Source organism: Hyperolius riggenbachi, chromosome 3 (assembly GCF_040937935.1).
Source record: "Hyperolius riggenbachi isolate aHypRig1 chromosome 3, aHypRig1.pri, whole genome shotgun sequence".
NCBI classification, from domain to species: domain Eukaryota; kingdom Metazoa; phylum Chordata; class Amphibia; order Anura; family Hyperoliidae; genus Hyperolius; species Hyperolius riggenbachi.
In genome coordinates this window covers 177,932,835-177,958,317 of record NC_090648.1, presented here as the reverse complement: position 1 = coordinate 177,958,317, position 25,483 = coordinate 177,932,835, and the positions used below count along the sequence as shown (strand labels likewise).

General features: G+C 46.7%; 1 protein-coding gene across 4 annotated transcripts in view; it reads left to right on the top strand.

The window, feature by feature from the left end:
- ADAMTSL3 (ADAMTS like 3) overlaps positions 1-25,483 on the top strand; it is a 697,881-nt gene that overhangs the window by 433,615 nt on the left and 238,783 nt on the right. For all 4 annotated transcript variants that reach the window (XR_011030288.1, XM_068275326.1, XM_068275327.1 and 1 more), the window contains exon 7: positions 67-193. Coding sequence is in view for 3 of the 4 variants with exons in the window: in XM_068275326.1 (XP_068131427.1) it covers positions 67-193 (127 nt within the window). In the remaining variant the exon portion in view is untranslated. The remainder of the gene's footprint in view (positions 1-66; positions 194-25,483) is intronic.

Sequence of the window (25,483 nt, the reverse complement as noted above, 5' to 3'; positions counted from 1 at the left end):
TCCAGAAACCTGAGCATGTGTACTACAAATCTGCCCTCCTTCTGACTTTGCTATTGGTCTTGGCAGGCTGTGGGCTGTGATCGGCAGCTTGGGAGTAACGCCAAAGAAGACAATTGTGGAGTGTGTGCCGGAGATGGGTCAACTTGCAGGCTGGTGAGGGGACAATCCAAAACTCATCTTTCTACTGAAAAACGTAGGTATTACTTTATTGTGTAAACTTTACATTCGAGAATAATGTTATTCCTAAATATAATAATCGGTCTTACAAAGTGCTTCTGGGGAAATAATTGGAATTGAAATCCCATTGGAATAACATGCTTATACTAGGTTATTGTGTTACAGCCCAACTTCAGATTGAAATATACCATCTGATAATAAACTGAATACTACCTCTTAACCATTTTGGCTCGCAGGTTGTTTTCACCTTCTGGACGAGAGGAATTTTCACATTTCAGCGCTCCTCCCTTTTATTCCCCAATAACTTCATCACTACTTATCCCAACACAATGATCAATAGCTAGTTTTTTTTTGCCACAAATTAGGCTTTTTGTGGATGATATATATATTTTTTTTAATAATTATGTTATTCTTTATGCATTTTAACCCCTTCCTGATCGCCTAACACCGATAGGCGTTGGGAAGGTGGCAGCCCCAGGACCTCCTGAAAGGTGTCAAGTTCTGGGACGGGGTTTTGCATGGGATCGCGTGCGCATTACCGCTTGAATGACGGAGGTCCGCTCTGTCATCAGTCTACCAGCGGTGATCGCCGCTTGGCAAAACCGCCATCTATTTACACTGTACAGAGATGCAATCTACGGCATCGCTGTATTGGGGACAGCCATGTCACTCGGCTGTCCCCTAGAGAGGCTCACAGAGCGATCCCCTCTCATAGGCTGATGCCCATGAGTGAGGATTGCTGGGATTGGCTGGCGGGGGGAGGGAGGGATGGGAGCTATAGAAAAAAAAAATAGCGACATTTATTAAATAAATAAACCAAATAATAAAAATAAATAAATAAACATTGCAGCAGCGATCAGAGCCCACCAACAGAAAGCTCTGTTGGTGGTCAGAAAAGGGGGGGATCGGTTTGTGTGCTCAGTTGTATCACTCTGCAGCAAGCTTTTAAAGCTGCAGAGCACTAATAGTAGGGGGTGTAAGCTTATGGTCATCAAGCGGACAAAGGTAAAAAAAAAATGAAAAAATACACTGTTTCTCCATTTCCATCAACTATGGTTTTAAAATAAACAATGCTACCGTACATAAAACCCACACATTTTATTTGTCCATTTGTCCTGGTAATCCCAACATTTAAATTATGTCCCTAGTGCAATGTATGGGGATAATATTTTATTTGGAAAAAGGCTGGCACAATGATTAGTTCAAGGACTTCCTGATCCCTTTTTACACTAATCATTGCCGCCTTGAGAGGGCGGAGGGCTAAAAAGGGGGGGGCATTCGAGAAAACTTAGGAGAAAAAGTGAATTGAATATAGGCCATTGACGGGAAGAGTATAAGGACATGGAGAAGGTGGGATGAAGTAGTCACAGGAGGGGTGTGGGGACTTGGCAAAATAGGGATGAAGTAATGAAGTAGTTACTGAAGGTGTGGAAGGTGTGGTGGAGGTGTGGCTGAAGGTGTGAGGCTGTTGTGAGTGGATGTGAAGTGAGCTTGTGTCCTTTGCCTAAATATGTTTGCACTACAAACTGTCCCTCTCTCTTATCTCAGGAAATGTATGCTGGAAATTCTCTCACCATTTTAGGTTATGGGGAAAACCCTTTATTCTCTGTGTCTCTTTTCCTCAAAAAAGAGCAGTCACTATTTTATAATTCACAAACAAATAGTATTTTTAGTAACTAACTTAAAACAAGAGAACATCAGTCTAGATGAGATATCATTGAGCACTAAGGCACAACCTTAAAAGCACTACTTGAAAACATGGCATTCCCAGCTTTGGATGTGTATGGTGGTGTCTTAAAATGCTATTTATCTAGGTCTACTTGAAGCTTTTAGTATTGCCATAAATTATTTGTGATTAGAGTGGTAAAAGTATCATTTGTGTAGAAGCATGTTCTCTCTGTGCAGAGCCTACACTATCCTTCACTCCTCTGTCTATATTACAGAACACACTCTTGGCTAAGTTAATACTGCATGTCTGTATGAACATGAATGTTCACACTAGAAATAATAGTTACGTAGTTATGGTGTATTCTTCTCTGCACCATTAAAAGAAGACCTGCAAAGGAAACATTCATATATTTCAGAACAAATTTTTCTTTAAGATGTAGGTCCCACCGATTACATTGGCACACCTTTTTCTGAGATCCACCACTTGTTTTCTGCTGCTTTTGGAATTTCAATTCCAGTTCCAGAGTTGCAAGGTTTTTATTTTTGTTTTCGATACTATGGAAAGTAACTTTTTGGTGGTTATTCCCAGTGGAATGATTGTTCCTCACTATATAAAGAGGTTTGGACTCCATCACACTATCCAAAATGACTATAGCTCAGTTGTGTCCATCTATGTGGTTCCTAACAAAAACAGACAAAATGAAGTCGTAGTCATAGGCTTCAATTCACTAAGGCTGTTCAGTAAAAAAAATAGGTCTGTAAAATACCGCGTTTGGGAATTTAGAATTTTTACCCCTAAATGCACTAAGACTTCCACACATGCGTAATTTATTGAAAAATTTGGTCCAATTCACTAGGATCTTCTCAGTAATGCAGAAGTCTCACAAGCTGTGGAGTAGGTCTCAGCAGCAAGTTGTGATTCTTCTCCTACAAGTGGTCTGCATGAGCTGTTGCTGTGTGACAGCTTATAGTAAAAGATTTCCTGTATCCCTTTAGATGTGTATACATGCCACCAGAGGGCCTTCTTCTGAGTATCAGTATATAGATCTGCACATCTAAAGGTATACAGGAAAGCCTCTTTGAATGTCTCCTTCTCCTGCTCTCCTGTTTTGTTTTTTGATTTTCTGCCCAGCAGTGCATTGGATCAAATGGGGTAAGTAGCTGTTCCTATTGGCTATCTCCTTAGTGGTAACAGCCTCAGTGAACTGGTGTTTGGCAAGAGGTTTGGTAAAATCTGCTGTTTTCAGTGTTACCGAATGTGGTAATGCTTAGTGAAATGAAGCCTTAGCGTTGCCACTTAGTAATAACAAAGCTGTACAGACATGCCACTTATCAAAAGTGCACATACATGCATTAATTCATGTAAGAATACCTGCTAGCTATGATAATATACATTAAAAATGCAACAGCGATACAATAACTCTAGTGGCTAACATAAGGAATTACAGGAATATTTCCCAGTGAAATGAAAGCAACTTATGTGGTTTGTGAAAAATTGCTGAAATGCCACTGGAGATAATTTACAGTCCATTGCTCATACCATATCTATAGAAGGTATCAGATTATTTTGCTTCGAAGTTCATTTTTTCTTCCTGTTTAAACATCTCAGTGTTGAAGTTATAAAATACAAGGTCATGCGCTGCTTATGACTCCCCTAGGATGAAGGGAACGGAATTGAAAAGAATAAAGAGCCAAGATTTTTCCTGAAAGAAAGGAATTAATCCACTGAACAAATCTGTAACACTTCGAAGAATTGGATATTTGGCAGCCTTATATTAATAGCCAGTAGTAAGAAGAAAGTCAACACTCTTGTCTTTCACCTCCTGACTGTTCACACTGGTACTGAAAAGGTGTAAGAGTTATCACTGTTGTAATCTAGGGCTTGGTGCAAAGAGCTTGCAGTACCCTGCACAGCTGGCTCCTCCTCCATTTATAGCTGTGTGGCCCAGACAAGTCTATAAATAGAGGAGGAGCTAGCAACAAGCTGTTAATTGAGTGTAAGACCTTGGACAGGGCGAACAGACCACAGTCAACCAAGGCAGAAGACAATGCAGGAAGAAGCCATCTATATAGAAGACAGGAGACACTCTGCAATTAAGGCTATTGATGAAGACAGGGGTCCTGGAGAAGAACCTCTAAAGGTGCCCATACACTAATGTGATATCCCGCCGATAGACAGTAGATTCGATCACTGTGACTGAATCTGCTGTGAGATCGATAATGCAAACATGGACCGATCGACCAATTTCCATCTGAAATCGATGGATTCCATAGATGGAAAATTTTGCTTGATCGCCAGCTGGTCAGGAATGTGTCATTAGCAGCGCTCGATACGGTGACGACTGACGCAGCAATACATCCGCCTGGCACAAGTCCCTGGGTCCCTGCAGTCTCTTGCTTCTTCCAGCTTCTTCTCTTTACTTCCTGTCCCATCCTGTGAGAAAGCGAAGTTCAAACAGTAGAGGGCGCTCTACTGTTTGAACTTTTTGCTTGTCACAGGACAGGAAGTGAAGCGAAGATGGATTACACTAGAAGAAATGAGACTTTGGGGACCCAGGGACTTGCGCTGGCGGACAGGTAATGTATTGTGGCTGCCCAGGGGAGCAGGGGCGCAAGGAAGGCGGCAGTGGCAGTTCCACAGGTTGTAAATTGATTTCATGCTGAAATGGATTCAAAATCTGTTTGCAGTGTATGGGCAGCCATTAGATCCCTCTGATCAGATTCGGTCAGAGAGGGATCTGTCTGTTGGTCGATCTGGTGGCAACCAGTGTATGGCTGCCTTAAGACTTCAGAGTAAAATCTTACAAACCTTTGTGTGTTTTATTTACTCAACCTTTACACATTGGGTCAATTTTTATACATACCTCCCAACTTTTGAGATAAGAAAGAGGGACACTTAAATCACGCCCATGCCACACCCCTAATCAGGCCCTATTCACACTTACCATAAAGAATTCATATCAAAAATATGTTGTTTTATAATTCAAACAACACTGGTTCTTTCTATCCTGGTTCATTTTCCTTCATAATGAACATTTGAAAATAAGAAATATATCAATGTAACCACTTGAGGACTGCAGTGGTAACCCCCCCCCCCCCCCTAAAGACCGGGGCAATTTTAAGTAAATAACTTTAACTAATAATTTTAGCTATTTTTTTTAATAAAATGTGTTCTTTTTGTTTTTATTGTCCCCCTGCTCCCTCCCTCCTCCCAGCCAGCCACTGATGCGATCGGCTGTCATAGGCTTTAGCCTATGAGAGCCGATCGCCATCTTGTGTGACAGGGGGACACCCGATCACAGTGCTGTACTCAGTAGAAAAACGGCTGTTTCGCCGTCTGACATTCTCCCGAGCGGCTCAGAGACGGAAAGTGGGGCGAAGCTCCGCCCCCAAGCAGGAGATGCGCGCGCAGCCTGCGTGTGATCTGCAAACTGCAGCCCCAGGACTTGACGCCAACTGGCGTCAGGCAGTCTTGGGGCTGCCGCCGCGGTCACGCCCATGGGCATTACCCGGTCTTTAAGTAGTTAAAGGATGGGAATAAAGTTTACAATCAATTAAACACATTTTTCGGTAGAAAAATACATATATTTACATCTGATCTGTACATCAGTCCTAAAGAAGGAACACATGAGGGAGACATAGGGAAAGAGGGATTTGGTTTCCAAAGAGGGACAGTCCCTCCAAAAGAGGGGCAGTTGGGAGCTATGGCTTATAGATCCTTAGAAGAGCCCTACTGTATACACAGGAGCTGGAGTAAGTGGCGGAACTAGGGAGCTTGGGGCCCAAGTGCGAGTTTGACATGGGGCCCCAAGCACTCTCTGGATGTCAAGCCCCAAAACCTACCTAAAGGTCTCTGATGAAGCAGGGTTAATCCCTGCGAAAAAGCCAACAGATATCTTCCCCCTCCCCCCCACTGCTGTAACCATTGTGTCTACCCAGCCACAATAAAAGGTATTTTATACAGCTGTACCCATCTTCTCTCCTTCTTTTGCTGGAATTTGTGGCCTTGCATTGGGGCACGCTGCAGGTAAGCCCAATGTGGTGTTAATCCATCCCTGCTGCATTTAATGCCAGTTTTGTGCTTCTCTTACATTTTAATCTGATTGTACATCTTGAATCAAAAAGAAATATAAAAAATTGTATTTTATGAGGTCACCTTTAGCCCAGTTAAAAAGATGCACAGAGAATCACTGTTACATTTACTTTGTTTACTTTATTTCTGCATAGGGTGAGGATTTTTTTTATGAAAATATGTGCCTTAACAAACTTCTAGTATTGGTCTGATTATCTGCGTGTTGTTTTTTTTTTAGTTAGTAGATTTTATAACTGAACATTTCATAAATAACTCATTAGTTTTCATTAGGTTTACCCATCTCCATCTCAGTTCACAAATCTCATTGACAGTTGAGGACCAACCAAAAGGATATACCCGGAGCTGTGGGAAGACTTGGTTGCTTTAATCAATAATATTGCAAGCTTGGAGTATTTTTAGATATCTTTTGGCAGTATATCCTTCCATGAGACAATGAAAGGACACAGAACTCTTGATGAGGTAATTGCTCTGACGTGTAGCTGTCCTGACCCAGTTATTTGAAGGTTATGTAGAAAGGATTCCCTCCTGCATTGATGGTGTTGGAGGAAATGGGCAGGAACTCTAAAAGCGTTGTGATATTGTGGCACTGGCAGGATTTCCTTCTTGGGACCAGAGAGGATGATCTTGTAGGTGTCTGGCAAACACAATAACAGCTGGACCAGCCCTTGTACTTCCTCTTACACAAGTGTGAGAGTAACATCTGAACAAGTATTTTTGTTTGGTCAGGATTTGTTTTTCCTCCTCAAAACAAAGCTGGAATTGTTATTATAATTTTTTCATGATGCTTAAATTTTTAAAGAGAAATTTGACTTTCATTTGACTTTTTATTTATAACACTACCTTGATTGTATATTATATTCAGCCAGGCAACTGCTATTGCTTAAAGCGGACCCAAACCAAACATTTTTTTAATTCAAAATATTTAGTTGCACCACTCTGACACATACAAGGATAAATAAACACTCCTTTAAGCCTATGAGCATTTCAGTGTATGCTTTTCACCCTTCTCTTTTCATAACTAGGGTTATACAGGTGGCAACTATTATTTCTGAGCTTAGTAGGAGGTTTTAGATCATGGGTGTGTTTGTCATCAGCTACCCTTCCTCACAGGGGCGTCATCTATGTTAAATCTCACACAAGCTGAGATCACCCCCCTGTGACATCATCAGTAGCAGCCTGTGTTTTGTTTGTGATTTTTATCTCCTCCACCAGTTTGCCGGAAAAATCCAGGCAATTTGAAAGGAAGAGAGGGGTTCCTCCAATAAATGTAAAATGTTTTATATTTGTCATTGTGTAGCTGAAAAAAGGCTGCTATTTATCATTATAATTTAGAAAATAGATTTTATTTCTGAAATCTTGTATTTTTAATTTGGGTCCACTTTAAGTAAGTCAATATGTCCCCCTGCTTATTCCTCTCACTTCAGGTGTGCTTTAAGGTTTCCATGTCAATGGAATTACAGACACTAAAATATGCTTAGTCTTGTTACTGCATTAAAGTCAGTTTTATAGACATTAATATTTTTTTAGAAAGAAATATAAATATATGCCCCTAATTCATCCAGTAATTAATACTAAATTAAGAATGGGGTTTTCAGTGGTTTTTAATGAATCAGGCAATTAGCAGGATGAACCCAAACACAGAGACATATGTTATATTCAGAGCGATCTCATATTTTATGCAGGAACATTTACAGTAACAGTCCTCTGTGTAAAGAGAATCTGTACTCTAAAATTCTTACAATAAAAAGCATACCATTCTATTTATTATGTTCCCCTGGGCCCCTCTGTGCTGTTTCTGTCACTCCCTGCTGTGATCCTGGCTTGTAATTGCCAGTTTTAGGCAGAGTTTACAAACAAAAGACATGGCTGCTAACTAGCATGTGATAGGCTGAGAGAAGCTCAGTCTGTGGCTCATACAGAGCCTGGGGGGCATGGAGAGGGTGTGTATAGCTTCTTCCTATCACAAGCAGAGCAGCACATTCCAGCCTGAGCCGACAAAGCTGACAAAGGAAAGAAGATTACATTATATAACAGAAATAATACAGCCACTGTGCAACTAGAAAAGGCTGCAGTAATCCAGACCACATTAGAACAGGTATAAGAACTTATAGGATAGAAGAAATAAGGCTGAAAATTTTGTTACAGAGCCTCTTTAAACAGGAATAGTTCTTGGAAGAGTTGATAGCCACAAATAATGTCATGTTATTTTATTGTAACAATGTTACTGTTGATGTTGTTGCTTTCAAAATAGGAATATTTCTCTGCTGCGAGACCACTTGTCTTAAATGAACACAATAAACGCAAAAAGATCATGTGACAAAACTGTTATTATCACCCGTGTATTGTCATTTGTGTGCATAAACATTTCACACTTCCTCTGGAGTAAACCAGCTTGATTCCTATTCACTCTTTTGCTGTTTAAAATTCACACGCATTTTACACACATTTGTATACCCGTAACATGCATTTTACATTGATAACAATAGTCAGTGCGGAGGAGCAGGAGAAAGCATGTAAAGGGCAGAAGTGTGAACCTGTCTCCTAGGCCCATATGCAATTCACTTTTTCTCCTGAGATTTATGCTTGGTAAGCAAGAAAATACTCCAAATACTTTTGAAGCCCCTTGCACACTCGACATGTTCCCCACTACAGCTCTGTGCAAGGGACTTGCAAGTCTGTGGACTATGCAGTAATGCATGCACGGATTATGCAGTACTGCATGCACGGATTATGCAGTAATCCAAGCCAATGGGCAATGCAGGCAGTGTGCACAACAGGAGCGCGGTGCGACATAGTGCACAGCATTGCACCCATGGAGTGTAAAACCGGCCTGATAGTACCTTTTCCCTCTTCTTTCTGGTACTTTTTGGTACCAGGCCACTGTCCTCCGCTGCCCGCAGCTTTGGGAACTGGGCTTTGTCACTGACGACAGTTGCGGACAGCTACGCAGGAGAAGTGCGCCCTCTACGTATCTCTCCAGCGACTGCAAGAGCTAATAATGTCCTGGAACCAATGACCTCGCCAATAGTTTTTGATCATTTCCATGAGTGTTTCTGTGAAAAGAGCTGCTAATAATGTGGTACCTAAATCAATACCAATAATATTGGCGGGGTGTGCCAAATCTTTCTATGGAAATGACCTGCTTCTGGGAAGCTGGGAGTTAATTTTTATATGTATCATTGTGCTGCAATTTCACTTCCCTTATAGACTTCATAGTGCTTTGCTTTCACACAGAAAAATCCTCCAGTTCTATTTATCTCTAGCTACCATACTTAGCATCTTGTGCTGCTTACTGATTAAACTCAACAGGCTGATCTTCGCATCTTCAGTTTTTTTTCCTTGCCTTTCCTATGTAGGTCTCTAGGAATAAATATTAGCTAAGCATCATTTAACAATGTGAACAGATTTATTTATGCTCTTGGGGACTACGTAGTAGAATTCGCCGGGAGAGTCGCCTAATTGTATTCTGTAACCCAATGTTCACTTCCTAGTAGTCGCGTGTGAATGCAGACAACGTCATGTGCTAATTGTGCATTACGGCACACCCTGCGTGCAGAACCGGAAACCATCATTGGATCAGTATGCAGCAATGATGGGAAAATGATCATATTGCACAACAAACAGACCTTCTGCTGTCCACTAGTATTTCCTTTTTTGGCCTTCCTTTAGCAAGGTTCCCATCTGTAAGCATGAGCATAGCCTTACGTCAGCTAGAAAACATTACAACACAAGTGAGTCAGTCTGCCGAGGCCCTCAGAGCGGTTGTGTCAGGTGATAAGTTTGATAAATACTGTGTCTGTTGTATTGCCATAACTCCAGCAAGCTAAATACAGCAAACCCAGACCTTGTCAAACAAAATATTTTTGTGTTTTATGCAATGTGACATATGAAGTGATTGTTGTAATTAGCTTGTCTGGGACTCCCAAAGCATTTACATGTAATATCCAGAGTATGAACATGTGTAAATGTTCCAGCCATAAGAGGCACGTTGGCCTCATTTTGACTGCTTTTAGGGTGAATGGTAGTTTACATCCAGTATATAAAGGTAAACACTGATATGAAGCAGTAAACATGACCACCTAAATATCCAGAACTTAGCTCATGAAGATCGTCATTTTCTAGACTATAAATAGAGTTAAGCAAAACTAAGCATTGTTTGGCCAAATTTGGTCAGCTGGTCTAGAAATTACATGGATCTTTAGGTGAAACTTATTACATTTTAGGGCCCTTTTACACTATGGCATTGCGGTAAGCTTTTTTACTGCAAGAGGCCGCTATATCAATGAAAGTCTATGGAGACTTTCATACTTAATGTGATGCGATACGACAGAAGTAGTCAAATCGCGGCAATCCTGTCACTAAGTCAACAGTGTGTTACCACATGATCAGTGCCTACTGCAGGGATTATTCAATAATGGAAGTCTAAAGCAACGCAGTAAGTGCAAACGGTGGAACATTGTGCGGCGCACCAACAGGAATCCCAGTGATGTGCTTCCTGTCCTGCAGGGAGTATGTCACTGAATGGGGGTGGGCCTGTGCATATGACCCTGTTGGCGCACTATGCCGCAGGGTCATTTAAAATACTAGTTGGTGCAGTGTGGTGATCCCATGCTGCCAATGCCATGGAATCACCGCACAAGTGTAAAAGCAGCTTCAATCTTCTTTATTTGCAGCTGTTAGTTATTATGTGTCAGCATTGTTAAACATCCCAGTATGCTGATAAACATGCATTTCTGTTTTAATTCCATATTTATTCCACATCCTTGAACAACCTATTCTAATCAGTCATAACATAAAATTATAATGTGATAATATTATTATTATTTTTTATTTATATAGCGCAAACATCTTCTGTAGCGATGTACATAGTACAAACAAATAATGGGGAACAAATATACATAAGAAATACAAGACACTGTACAGTCATGACATTGAATAGAATAAATACAGATACATACATAGTTGATGTGTAGTTGGTACATGTACTTTTGTTAAAATTACAGCAGTATGAGAAACACTAGGAGGAGGTCCCTGCCCTTCCGAGCTTACAATCTAGAGCAGTGGTTCCAAACCTTTTATGAGGTATCGCCCCTTAGGGGAAGACGACTCACCCCTGTCGCCCCCCTTCTCTTAGTACGGTATACCCTTACGCCAGGTGGTGGTGCCAGTAGAGGGGGTAGCGCTGTGACCTTGCCAGCTAAAAATAGCCGGTGACTCAACTACTTTGCGCCAATTCCCTTACCGGTGTAATGTCAGCTATTGCAGCCCCGCACGTTGTGCAGCCCCGCATGCGCAGTAGGAGCCTGCATCCCATTAAATTGTGCAGCCACGTAAAACGTCCTCAATATCTCCGTTTCCGCACCACGTACACTCCCGAAATTTTCAGGGGAGGGAGGGGACCCCCAGATCTAGCTCTGTGCCGAATTGCAGCCCCCGAGCCCCGCTGGTTCCCGAGACTGATTGCAGCAAACCTATCTTGGGAACTAGCGGGGCTCGGGCGCTGCAATTCGACACAGAGCTAGATCTGGGGGTCCCCTCCCTCCCCTGAAAATTTTGGGGGTGTACGTGGTGCGGAAGCGGAGATATTTCAGGTAAATAATATCTAACTTCCCACTGAGCATGCGCAATACTCAGTGAGGAAGGCTGCTTCCGGGCTGCAATATCTGACATTACACCGGCGCGTGACCAACGAGCCCTGAGGAATTACGCTCTATCATGCACACTTGCATATTTTATACAGATCATATTTTTTGCCCATAATTTTCTTAAAACCGAGTGACACTGCGACACTTTATTTTTTCTGCCTTTTGATACTGATCGCCCCCTGTCGCCCCCCACAAATTTACCGCCCCCCTTAGAACCCAAATCGCCCACCTGGGGGCGATCGCCCCCAGGTTGGGAACCACTGATCTAGAGGGTAGTGGGGAGGAAAGAAAAGGGAAGGAAACACAAGGATTAGTGGGTGAGCCCGTGTGCCTTCAGTGCTGCCTATAGCAAATTATAATAATAAATTATAATAATAGCACTTTTCTAGTGCAGTTGCGTTCATAAGCTTACATTGAGAAGAGCTCACCCGTAGCTTTTGTTTGCAATATAGTTCCTCATTTCAGATACACTTTATGACCACTGTTCAGCATTTTAGCCATCATAAAAACATGCACAAACATGCTCCATAAAATAATTAATTTTGTGCATCCTGCCAGTTCATCTCTACTGGTGACCCAACTCACAACTTGCTTGATAACTTAAGAGTAAAAGAGGAACTTTAACCCAGGATTGAACTCTATCCCAGTCACTAGCTAATACCCCCTTTCCCACAAAAAATCTTTACCTTTTCTCCAATAGAGCTTCAGCGGGTTCTGTGTGGCTGATATTGAGGTGAAACCCCTCCCACAGTGTGATGTCATGACCAAGGTACTGACAGTTTGCGGTCTGTGAGCCTCGTTGCATTGTGGGAAATAATAGCTTTTTCCAACTGCCAAGCAAGGAATATCTCCCTCTGTGTATAAGAACTCTCAGTAACAAATATTCCGTACAGATCACCTGGCAGAACAAAAGATGTCACTACCTGTGATAAATTTCAGAGGGAGGAAATATTTTACAACGGGCAAACACTGACTAAATAATCTATCAAGGAATATTGTAAAAAAATAAACAATTTTATTCATTTTGGTATTTTCACTACTGTTCCTCTGTAACAGTAAAATTTTAGCTTTCTTGTTTTGGCATTTGTTGCAACTTGTTATAAGCAGAAATTCTTATTTGATATGAATGGCTCTTCCTGAAGTTTAATACTGCTGCTCTATGTAATATATGTGATATATATTTCATTATGCCTGAAATAATTCTGAATTTATTTTGGATTTACTTTATAGCATCATTCATTTTCCTGTCACTTGTTGAAAGAAGTGAGTTTTTATAGTGTTTATCTTGTGGGTACCCTAATCTCTGGTTTACATTAAAGTGCAGGATTATTTTGAGGGTAAAACTGCTTGTGAAATTTACTTAAGTGAATTAAAGTGGAATCTAAGCCTCTCAATTCACTCAATGTAAATTGCATGCCCAGTGCAGAAATAACAATATTTCCATTGAATGTTATTTTTAAAAATGCAGCATAAAGTATATATTATACCCCTCTTGGCCTGTCAATCAGGGCACTCCGCATCCGAACTTCAGGATGCTGCTCTGCACCTTAGCATTCTGGGAGCTGTGTTTTTTTTATTCTGCCCAGAGTCTGCCCTGCAAGTCTCGTGAGACTACTGATGACAACCTGTGCGTCATCAGGAGAGGACGCGAGACTTGCAGGAGGATTGCTCGCTGATCGCTGCACACGGAAGAGCTTTACCGCCGCTGCCCGGATCTCTGCCGCCGCCTTGATGCCCGCCGCCTGGAGGAGCTGCCCGGATCTCTGCCGCCGCCTTGATGCCCGCCGCCTGGAGGAGCTGCCCGGATCTCTGCCGCCGCCTTGATGCCCGCCGCCTGGAGGAGCTGCCCGGAGCTCCGCCGCTGTTCGATGCCTGCCACCTGGAGGGGCTGCTCGGATCTCCGTTGCTGCCCGGATCCCCGCCTCCAGATTTCTCTGCAGCCCGGATCTCCGCCTCCCAAGGATTGCTGCACACACCCACTATCTGTGCTATGCAGAACGGGCAGAAGCACCTTGAAACCTATGGGAGGTGGGGGAGGCAGATGCTAAGAACCTGGCTAGCTACAGGGATGGGTCTCTCTTTGCACCCTTTGTCTCCTGTGCCTGTTTCTTTCCCCCCACAGTGCCTCTCTGTGCCCCCCCCCACAGTGCCTCTCTGTGCCCCCCCACAGTGCCTCTCTGTGCCCCCCACAGTGCCTCTCTGTGCCCCCCCCCCACAGTGCCTCTGTGCCCCCCCACAGTGCCTCTCTGTGCCCCCCCACAGTGTCTTTCTGTGCCCCCCCCCCCCACAGTGTCTCTCTGTGCCCCCCCCCCCCCCACAGTGTCTCTCTGTGCCCCCCTCCCCCCCCACAGTGTCTCTCTGTGCCCCCCCCACAGTGTCTCTCTGTGCCCCCCCCCCCACAGTGTCTCTCTGTGCCCCCCCCCCACAGTGTCTCTCTGTGCCCCCCCCCCCACAGTGTCTCTCTGTGCCCCCCCACAGTGTCTCTCTGTGCCCCCCCACAGTGTCTCTCTGTGCCCCCCCCCCCCACATTGGCTCTGCGTGGCCCCCCACTGTGTCTTTTTCTCTCTCTCTCTCCCCCTTTGCCCCTATGCGTTTCTCTCTCTCTCTCTTTCTCCCTTTGCCCCCTCTTCGTCTCTCTCTCTCTTTCTCACTTTGCCCCCTCTGCGTCTCTCTCTCTCTTTCTCCCTTTGCCCCCTCTGCGTCTCTCTCTCCCTCTCTTTCTCCCTTTGCCCCCTCTGCGTCTCTCTCTCCCTCTCTTTCTCCCTTTGCCCCCTCTGCGTCTCCCTCTCTCTCTCTCTCTCTCTCCCTTTGCCCCCTCTGCGTCTCTCTCTCCCTTTGCCCCCTCTGCATCTCTTTCTCTCTCCCTCTGCCCCCTCTGCGTCTCTTTCTCTCTCTCTCCCCCTTTGCCCCCTCTGCGTCTTTCTCCCTCTCTCTCCCTTTGCCCCCTCTGCATCTTTCTCTCTCTCCTTTGCCCCCTCTGCGTCTCTTTCTCTCTCCCTCTTTGCCCCCTCTGTGTCTCTCTCTCTCTCTCTCTCCCTTTGCCCCCTCTGCGTCTCTTTCTCTCCCCCCCCCCCCTTTGCCCCCTCTGTGTCTCTTTCTCTCTCTCCCTTTGCCCCCTCTGCGTCTCTCTCTCTCTCCCTCCATTTGCCCCCTCTGCGTCTTTCTCTCTCTTTCTCCCTTTGCCCCCTCTGCGTCTCTCTCTTTCTCCCTTTGCCCCCTCTGCGTCTCTCTCTCTCTCCCTTTGCCCCTCTGCGTCTCTCTCTCTCCCTCTCCCTTTGCCCCCTCTGCGTCTCTCTCTCTCTCTCCCTCCCTTTGCCCCCTCTGCGTCTTTCTCTCTCTTTCTCCCTTTGCCCCCTCTGCGTCTCTTTCTCTCCCTCTCTCTCTCCCTCTGCTCCCTCTTCGTCTTTCTCTCCCTCTGCTCCCTCTATGTCTCTCTCTCTCTCCCTTTGCCCCCTCTGCGTCTCTTTCTCTCTCTCTCTCTCTCTCCCCCCCTCCCTTTTCCCCCTCTGCGTCTTTCTCCCTCTCTCTCCCTTTGCCCCCTCTGCGTCTCTCTCTCTCCCTTTGCCCCCTCTGCGTCTCTCTCTCTCTCTCTCTCTCTCCCTTTGCCCCCTCTGCATCTCTCTCTCTCTCCCTTTGCCCCCTCTGCGTCTCTCTCTCCCTTTGCCCCCTCTGCGTCTCTCTCTCCCTTTGCCCCCCTCTGCGTCTCTCCCTCTCCCTTTGCCCCTCTTCTTCTCTCCCTTTGCCCCCTCTTCGTCTCTCCCTTTGCCCCCTCTGCGTCTCTTTCTCCCTTTGCCCCCTCTGCGTCTCTTTCTCTCTCTTTATCCCTTTGCCCCCTCTGCGTCTTTCTCTCCCTCTCTCTCTCCCTCTGCGCCTCTCTCTCCCTTTGCCCCCTCTGCGTCTTTCTCTCTCTCTCTCTCCCCCTTTGCCCCTCTGCGTCTTTCTCTCTCTCTCTCTTTCTCCCTTTGCCCCCTCTGCGTCTCTTTCTCCCTTTGCCCCCTCTGCGTCTCTTTCTCTCCCTCTCTCTCCCTCTGCGTCTCTCTCTCTCTCCCTCCCTTTGCCCCCTCTGCATCTTTCTCTCTCTCCCTTTGCCCCCTCTGCGTCTCTTTCTCTCTCTCTCCCTTTGCCCCCCTCTGCGTCTCTTTCTCTCTCTCTCTCCCTCTCCCTTTGCCCCCTCTGCGTCTTTCTCGATTTCTCTTTGCCCCCTCTGTGTCTCTCTCTCCCTTTGCCCCCTCTGCGTCTTTCTCTCCCCCTTTGTCCCCTCTGCGTCTCTCTCTCCCTTTGCCCCCTCTGCATCTTTCTCTCTCTCCCTTTGCCCCCTCTGCATCTTTCTCTCTCTCCCTTTGCCCCCTCTGCGTCTTTCTCTCTCTCTCCCCCCTTTGCCCCCTCTGCGTCTTTCTCTCTCTCTCTCTTTCTCCCTTTGCCCCCTCTGCGTCTTTCTCCCTTTGCCCCCTCTGCGTCTCTTTCTCTCCCTCTCTCTCTCCCCCCTCTGCGTCTCTCTCTCTCTCCCCTTGCCCCCTCTGCGTCTCTCTCTCTCTCTCTCACCCCCTCAGCGTCTTTCTCTCTCTCTCTTTTCCCCCTCTGCATCTCTCTGTGCCCCCTCCGAGTCTCCTGTGTCTGTCTCTGTGCCCCCACTGTCTCCGGTCTCTCTCCGTGCCCCCTCTGAGTCTCTCTATGCCCCCTCCGAGTCCCCCTGTGCCCACTCAGCATCTCTCTGTGCCACCTCCATGTCTCCTTTGTCTGTCTCTTTGCCCCCACTGAGTCTCCTGTGTCTGTCTCTGTGTCCCCACTGTGTCTTCTGCTTCTCTCTGTGCCCTCTTTGGGTCTCTGTGTCCCACTGTGTCTTTGTGCCCCCACTGTGTCTCTGAGTCCCCGTGTGCCCACTCAGCATCTCTGTGCCCTCTCCGCGTTTCCTCTGTCTGTCTCTGTGCCCCCCTGCTTCTCTCTGCCTGCTCTGGGTCTCTATGTGCCCACTTTGGGTCTTCATTGTCTGTCTCTGTGCCCCCTCAGCATCTCTTGTGTCTGTGAGCAGCGTCTGGTTTCCTGTGCGGGAGAAGGGAAGCAGCATCTGGCTACCTGTGGTGGTGGTGGTGGGGGGGGAGGTAGAAGCACATGACTACCTACAGGGAGGGGGGAGCCACATCTGGCTACCTTAGGGGTGGGAGGAGAAGCACATTACAGAAGGGATATAGGGATTTGGGAGCAGCATCTGGCTACCTGGGAGGCATCTGGCTACCTGGTTGTGATGGGGGAAGCATTTGGCTACGTGGGAGGAGTGGAGAAAGGCATTTGTCTACTGGTTTTTTTTTTCTTTTATACCAGGAGTTCAAAGATCATCAGCACCACCGCCCGCAGGTTCACCGCCGCAGCCTTTTTCCCTGCCGCCTGGAGGTTCTCCGCCTCCGTCTGGGATATCACTGCTCCACCTAACTACCTATAGGTAGTCTGGGGGGGGGGGGGCATAAACGCCTAACTACCTAATGGGGAGGAAACAAACGCCAAACTAGCTACAGGGATGGAGGGGGAAGCCAAAACACCAAACTACCTATAGGGAGGGAGGGGGGAACCAGAATCACATGACTACCAACATAAGCAGCGATGGGCTTCTGAGTAGGAAGTCATTTGAATTCGGAATGAAAATGAGGCTTAATTGCCTCAGGTGTGAGCACGGAAGACAGTTGGGTTACTTAACCGGAAGTCCAACGGCTTCTATGCGTCTCAATCCCTACCAATCCCTCAATCTATGTGTTCCAAGACTCGCTACCACACTTCCCCTTTCAAGCTGGAAGGAGGAAATGCGGTAGTGAGTCTTGCAACACGTCCAATAGGTCGTGTACAAGGTGGATTGAGATGCATAGAAGCCGATGAACTTCTGGTTAAGTAACCCCCTGTCTTCTGTGCTCACACCTGAGGCAATTAAGCCTCATTTTCATTCCGAATTCAAATGGCTTCCTACTCAGAAGCCCATCGCTGCATCTAACTACCTACAGGGAAGGGGGGGAACCAGAATCACCTAACCACTTACAGGGACCAGGGAAGGGGCAGAAGCATCTGATTACCTACAGAGAAGGGAAGAGTGGTAAGCATCCGGCTACATATAAGGATAGAGAGGGGGGAAAGGATGAAGCACTTGACTATCTACACGGGGGGGGGGGGGCGCAGATTCACCTACCTACCTATAGGAATGGGGGGGAGAAGGGAGAAGTAATTGACTACCTACACGGAGGGGAGGGGGGGAGAGGAAAGGCAGAAGCACTTGACTACGTTCGGTGAGTGTGGAGAGGCATCAGGCTACCTACTGAGAGGGGGGGGGGGGATGCATTTGGCGAACTACGAAGGAAGGGGGTGAAGGCATCTAGCTACTTGGGAGTGATGAAGCTTTTTATACTAGAAGAGTGAAGTCTAATTTGGTATATGGCGTTTTTTAGGAAAATGAAATGAAAAATGAAATGTAAACTTAAACGATGCACAACACTTTTGTTGTCACATTTATTTTATTTATTATATTTATAAAGCGCCAACATACTACACCGCAGTCGCATAACTTTTATATACTTCATATAGATTTCTTTGTAACTTATTTTTAAAATAAACTGTAAATTATATTTGTATTGCACATTTTATTTCTTTCAAATATTTCCTACATTTTCATGGGGGAACTGTAATAACTTGTTATTGACTATGAGTTTGATTGGGTAGTGTTTTGGAGGATGTTTGGAGTGCTAATAAACCATACCATTTTCTGGCAGATTTACCTGCCAGATCGATTATTTCCAACATGTCCGAACTGAATTTTGATCGATTTATCATACAACTGAATGAAAATTGATCGGGAAAAAACGATGAAAGAAAAAACGCTAGAATAATCAATTGAGATTCAGATCAGACATGTTGGAAATAATCGATCTGGCAGGTAAATCTGCCAGAAAATTGTATGGTGTGTACCTAGAATTAGAGTAGAGTGGGTGGATGTGTGAGTGGGGAAAAGTTGGAATGAGTGGAATTGGCTGTTTGATTTTAATTGTTTCATTACTGCATGGAATAAGTCAAGTACAGCAAAGTCCCCCTTATCTGGAATTCAGGCATCCGGAAGTCTCAACTAAATGGCATGCCTGATGGATAATGGGGACCTCTTTTGTGGGACTTTCTGAGGGGGCTGACAGGTAGGGAAATACTTACAAAGACTCCAGCGAAGTCTGGCAGCCCTCCTCTATCTCCCCCTGGGCTCCTAGCGGCTTCTAGGCATCTGTGTACGGAAGCTGAAGTGTCACATGATCTGCTGCAGGTCAGCTGACACCCCAGCTTCTGTGCACTAGGGAAGCTGGAAAGCCGCTCCAAGCGGGTGAGTGTGGCAGTTGGGCAAATGCCCCAGGCCCAGTGTTGGAGGGGGCAGTAGCGCTGGAAGTGGGAGCAACATGCTCACAGCAGGGGGTAGGAGGACCGACTACCCACCTCCCTCATCTGTAGCCCCCCATGCTACCCATACAGAAATTAGAAATTACGCAGTGGCAGCAGGCGGGGAACGGATCACCCCTTCCTGGCTCCAGGCATTGGAACTCTGCGTGTCACTGGTCTTGTCATTCTCACTTCCACTGGAAGTAAATGAGCAGCATTGCAGACCAGTGACACGCAGAGATCTGGCGCCTGAAACCAGGAAGAGGTTATTCTTTCCACGCAGGCTGCTGCTGCCACTAGGCTTATTTCTGGAGGGAGGGAGCACTGAAGGGAGGGGGGCATAGGTGAGTCTGCCCCTCCTCCTGCTGTTTGCACGCTGATCCCCCTTCCAGGCTAACCTATACTGGAGGCCCCTATGGCTGGCTAACCCATGCTGGAGGTACTTATGGCTGGTTAACATATACTGGAGGCACCTATGGCTGTATAACCTGTACTGTAGGCACTTATGGCTGAATAACCTATATTAGAGGCACTGGTGGCTGGTTAACTTATACTTGTGCACCTATACCTAGCTAAACTATAATGGGGACACCTATGCCTGGTTACCTATACTGGGGTCACATATTCCTAGCTAACATGCAAGGTTGAGGGAGTGGGTCACATCTGGCTACAACATAAGGGGGGCGGGTACAGATATTATAATACGGCATACTGTGTTACCTGTCATAATGTGGTATTTTGGGAAACGGTAATAAATTCCACCAGGTCCGTTTTGATTTATGATCGTTTTTCTGATCAGTTTTGTATAGAAGTGATATGAAAACAAATCAGAAAAACGATCGAAAATCAGATTGGATCTGTTGGAAATGATCTATTTGACCAATCGATCTAATGATAAATTTCATGATGTGTACAAGGTATTATGCTAGGTACACATGATGCAATTTTCCTTCCAACAAGAGTCCAACACTGTCTGCACTCTTTTGCCAGCTCGGCATACTTCCTGTATGTCAACTGACATCCAAGAACCAGGAAGTATGCCGTACGTTAGAGCCTGCAGGAGGTGAAGTGGATAGATGTGCTCCCTCCAATCCTTCTCCCAGGCACACACACTCCGATGTTCTCCACAATCATGGATATTTTTTTTTACTACTGGGCAGACTCGCTCTGCTGCACCACGCTCAATGAGGTCTGTGTGCCTCCATCAGGGCCGGATTTACCATAAGGCACTGTAGGCACGTGCCTACAGGCGCCTTATTGGTCAGAGGCGGCTCCCCAAATGTCCCCATATGTCTGGGAAAGTGGGGAGAGCAATGTGACTCATCCCTGCCCCAGTCCGTTCACTCTCCCGCCCGCTCGCTCTCACGTCCGCCCGCCTGCCTGCTCTCCCGCGTGCTCTGTCATCGAGTCTCCTTAAAGCCACATGGGAGTGCGATGTGACTCATCCCTGGCCCGCTCGCTCACCAGCCCACTCTGCATGCGATGGGGACCTTAGTAGCTGCAGCCGCCCGAATATCCACCGCGGTAGCAGAGGTGCACTTCACTTGGCACTGCAGTGCCCTGCAGAGCGTGTGTGGGCATGGGGCGGTAGAGCGCACGCTGGCCGGTGGCCGCTCGTGCAAATAATTACCTGCTAACGCCCGCCGGGAATCATGGGCATGGGGAGGGGGGAAGCCTGCGCTGGCCGCTTGGGTAATAGCTTCTCTGCTGCCGGAAACCATCTGTGTGGGGGAGCAGCTGCCTTCATGCTGGGCTCAGCAGGCTACATCCATCCTTTTGGAGCTGCAGCCCCAGCCGGAAAGAAAGTTTGTGACAGGACACCTGGAACACAAGTTTGTGACAAAGTATGTTTCTCCTCGCTATCTGCTTGAATGGGTGTGCATGCCTCTGTGTGTGCGTGCGTGCATGTGTTTTTCTGTGTGTCTTTGTGTGTGTGTGTGTGTGTGTGTGTGTGTGTGTGTGTGTGTGTGTGTCTGCCTGTGTGTGCATGTGTGTGCTTGTGTCTGTGTGTGCATGTGTTTTTTTGTGTGTGTGTGTGTGTGTGTGTCTTTTCTGTATGCATGTGTGTCTGCATGTGTTTTTCTGTGTTCATGTGTGTATATGTGTCTGCCTGTGTTTTTCTGTGTGTCTGTATGCGTGCGAGTGTGCATGTGTGTCTGTGTGCGTGCCTGTGTTTTTTTGTGTGTGCATGTGTGCCTGGCCGCATCATGCCTGGGTATTGCCTAGGCCAGGGGCTACTTTGTGCCCTAAGAGAGTAAGGGGGGGCCGAAGGAGGTAGGCTTTATGGGGCGTTCTTGCCTAGGGTATTTGGGTTTGTACAGGGGGGCACTGGCGCGCAAAAGACGGGTACAGCTACCTGCTCGAGCATGACTTTACAGGCAAACGCTGGTAAGTCCCTGTGCACCTCTTGCTCAATCCCTTCTGTGTGTCCTGTTTGGCTATATTAAAGCCTGTGTCACTTGTATTTGCTGCTGTATGGCTATCGGTCTCATATGCAAATAAAAACGAAACAGGCTTCAATAAAGAGGGCACTCACAGCAGGGATAAAGCAAGAGGTACACGAGATGTTGCCTGTATACTTGCGCTCATGACAGACATCTGGGCCAGTATTTTGTGCGCCACCCTGTACTTTAACAGGCAGGGGAGGGGGTTGCTGCCTAGGCCACAGTAAAGCTTTATAAGGGGCAGGTATCATCTAGGCCCCAGGCAGACAACAGCATAACCATAGCCTCCACTAGTTTAGTGACTGCAGAGGGGCCTAGGGACTAAGAGGGCCCACCTCTCTCCCCATCCAGTGGAGAATAAATACCAACTTCAGTTCTGGGTCCACTTGTCTCTTTTACTGCCGCCATTCATGCTGCTGCATTCCTCCATCAGGGTTTGAAATGCATGTCATGTGTAGTGTTGGGCCGAACAGTTCGCCTGGCGAACCTCTCTGGGCCTCTTACTACTTCCGGGTCGCAATGACCCGGAGTAGTACGCCTGCGCTGCCCGGCGGAGCGCGTCCTAGATCGCGCTCCTGTTGCCGGGCACTCTCTGCGCATGAGCGTGACGTCACTCATGACGTTACGCACATGCGCAGAGAGTGCCCGGCAACAGGAGCGCGATCTAGGACGCGCTCCGCCGGGCAGCGCAGGCGTACTACTCCGGGTCATTGCGGGCCCCGGAAGTAGTAAGAGGCCCATGGATTTAGAGATTTAGAGATGTTCGCCGGCGAACGGTTCGGGAAACCGTTCGCCACATCTCTAGTCATGTGACATCGGGAGCCTATGTAGAAACATTACTGCCTGCTGAATGGCTGCAGTGAATAGGAGACTAGAGTACTTGGACTTTCAGTAGGTAATTGTGCTCCGCCACTCTGCTGTTTTTTATGGGATGGAAGAGGTGACACCCACATTAACCCCCCCATCCCCTCCATTCCACCGTAGTGTCCAGGCAGGGGCGCCGCCAGGCACCAAGCAGCCGCTTGGGGACTCATGTATTTAGGGGCCTCTGAGGCTCTGTGACGTCGTTGTGGCGTCACACTGTTGTCCGCACTGGGCTGGCCGCGGCGTCTAATAGACGCAGTTCATGGCCCGCAGCCCAGCTCCAACCTGCATAGTCTTCCGGCAGGCAGAGCAGGGCTACGGGAAGATGGCGTCCGAAGCCCTGTACTGGAGACTATTTGTCTTCAGTACAGGGCTTCGGGCGCCATCTTCCCGTAGCCCTGCTATTCCATTAAGCGCGGGAGACTGCAGGAAGATCGTCCAGGGAGCTGCACACCAGAGGCAGGCCTGGTGAGGGGACTTCTGTCAGGTGAGTAAATTCTTTTTTTTTGCAGCTGAAATGTTGCCCACATTGCGCTTGTTTTCTGCTGAAATGTTGCCCACATTGCGTTTGTTTTCTGCTGAAATGTTGCCCACATTGCGTTTGTTTTCTGCTGAAATGTTGCCCACATTGCGTTTGTTTTCTGCTGAAATGTTGCCCACATTGCGTTTGTTTTCTGCTGAAATGTTGCCCACATTGCGTTTGTTTTCTGCTGAAATGTTGCCCACATTGTGTTTGTTTTCTGCTGAAATGTTGCCCACATTGTGTTTTTTTTCTGCTGAAATGTTGCCCACATTGTGTTTTTCTGCTGAAATGTTGCCCACATTGTGTTTATTTTCTGGTGTCTGGGGTAACTGTTGCTGCATTTATTATTTAATGGTCATAGTTGGCTATATTTGCTGCTTTGGGGTTACGGTTATGCTTCGCCCATACAATGTCATGGCCACGCCCATTTTTCAGCGCGGCGCGCCCCTCCTCCCGCTCCACCCACATGTCATGGCCATGCCCATTTTCTGCAGAATAGCCACGTCCATAGGGCCACTTCCTGCAGTCCGCTTGGGGCCACAAAAAAACTTAGCTGCACCCCTGTGTCCGGGGATTAAATTGTATACTGACCATGCAGGGTAAAGGGGACAGCAACCACCAACTAATTGCTAATTGTGTACCCACTATTTATCTGTCACCTGCTGCTTTCCAAATTGTTATTACCTGCTTAGCACTAAATCTACCATTAACTGTCTGCTTGTTGTTGGTAATGTTGGCCTATATTTGGTACATTTTGTGTGTCATTAATAATATCTGCATATTGTTGGTATTCTTGTCTTTGGCAATATCTGCATTACCTTGTGTGGTTTTATTCATAAAGGATGGGGGAGTGGTTGGGGGCGTGGTCTGTGCAGAGGGGCGGAGTTTAGGGCGCTAGATTTTCTGTGCCTATAGGCTCCTGAGCTGTAAATCCGGCCCTGGCCTCCATGGAACACCCTGCAGCTTCTATTTCCTTTCTAGATTGCCACATTTTCTTCTGATTGGAAGCCCGCCAAGGGAATCGGATCTTCCGTGCCATCAGGGCTCACAATTCATGCAGTGAGGCAATTGCCTCAGACCCCATGCTGGAGGGGGCACCAGTGCAGGAAGTTGGAGCAGCAGCCACACAGTGGTGGTGAGGGGGGGTTGACCCCCTTCCCTCACCTGTGGTACCCTCTGCTGCGCCCCACCCAATAAATTAGCACAGTGGACACACACACCTCTTTCTGGTTCCAGAGCTCTGCCTGTCACTGATTTTCTCAGTCGCCTATACTGCTCCCTGTACTTCTGCTAATTAGGAAGTACAGGGAGAGGCATTGGAGACTGAGAAGACCCATGACACGCAGAGCTCTGACACCTGGAATGCAGAATAGGTATGTAGTTCCCTGCCAGGTCACTACCACTGCACACATTTATGGACGGGGAGTGCAGAAGGGTGGGACACAGGTGAAGAAAAGGAGGTAGTCACCCTCCTCAATGCTACTTTGTGCCCGCTGCTCCCAGGCTACCTATACAGGGGGCAACTACACTAGGCTAACCTATACTGGAGGAACCTATGCCTGGTTAGATATACTGGGAGGCACCTATTCCTGCCTAACGTAGAAGAAAGGGGGGGGGGAATCTGAGAGGGTGGGGCACACCTGGCAACTATTCGGGGGGGGGGGGGGGGGGGGCACAAAATTGTGCTATACTGTGGTATTTCTTGAGACATTATCATACCATGAATGTATCATACCGAATGTATACACCATGCAATTTACCGTTCGGTTGATTGGTCCAATAGATCATTTCCAACAGGTCCAATCTGATTTCCAATTATTTTTTCTGACCTATTCTGTATAGAAGTTCTCGGAAAACTCATCAGGAAACTGATCAGAATACAGATTGGACCTGTTGGAAGCTATCTATTTGCCTAATTGATCTTACGTTAAATTGCATGGTGTTTACAAGGCATTATGCTAGATGAACACGATGCTATTTCCTGATATATTTAGTGTCAGATCGATTATTTTCAGAATGTACTATTAACGTCTGTATAAAATCCATAAGAAATCATATTGAGCATGTTAGAAATAATCAATCTGACAGTAAATCTGTCCCAAAATTGCTTCATGTGTACGTATCTGGGGTATACATTTTTAAATCTCCCAGGAAGCAGACCCTAAGAAAAAAATATGATCCGCTCCCACTTGTTCAAAAAATCGATCATAACACTGGGCATAAAAAAAAAAAAACGCAGAGTGTGGATATGGCACCTTTTCCCAAAGTGGATGGAAAAACGTGCCCAATGTAAGCCTATGAAAACAGACACTGTTTCTTACTGGTCTAGTCGCCACATCCAGGTCAGTTGATCGCCTTTGCGTCACCACAGTGATGTCAAACCGACGTGTGCCTCCGCCCATCCCTGCTGCTCAGTCCCTTCTAAACAGCCCGGTGGCCAAGGGATCTCCATTGGGCTGAAAATACCAAAGGAAATCCTTAGCAAGAAGAAGAACCTGCTGCAGCCTATGTAGAGCTGCATGCATCTGACAGCATCTGATGTGTACAGGCCGATGTGATTGACATGGAGTTCGTACGATGAGGAGAGGAAAAGGAATGGACGGGGAAAATTGTTGCATGAAGAATGGACGGTACACATACGCCTCGCGGATGCACATACCATTTTCGTTCTGCATCC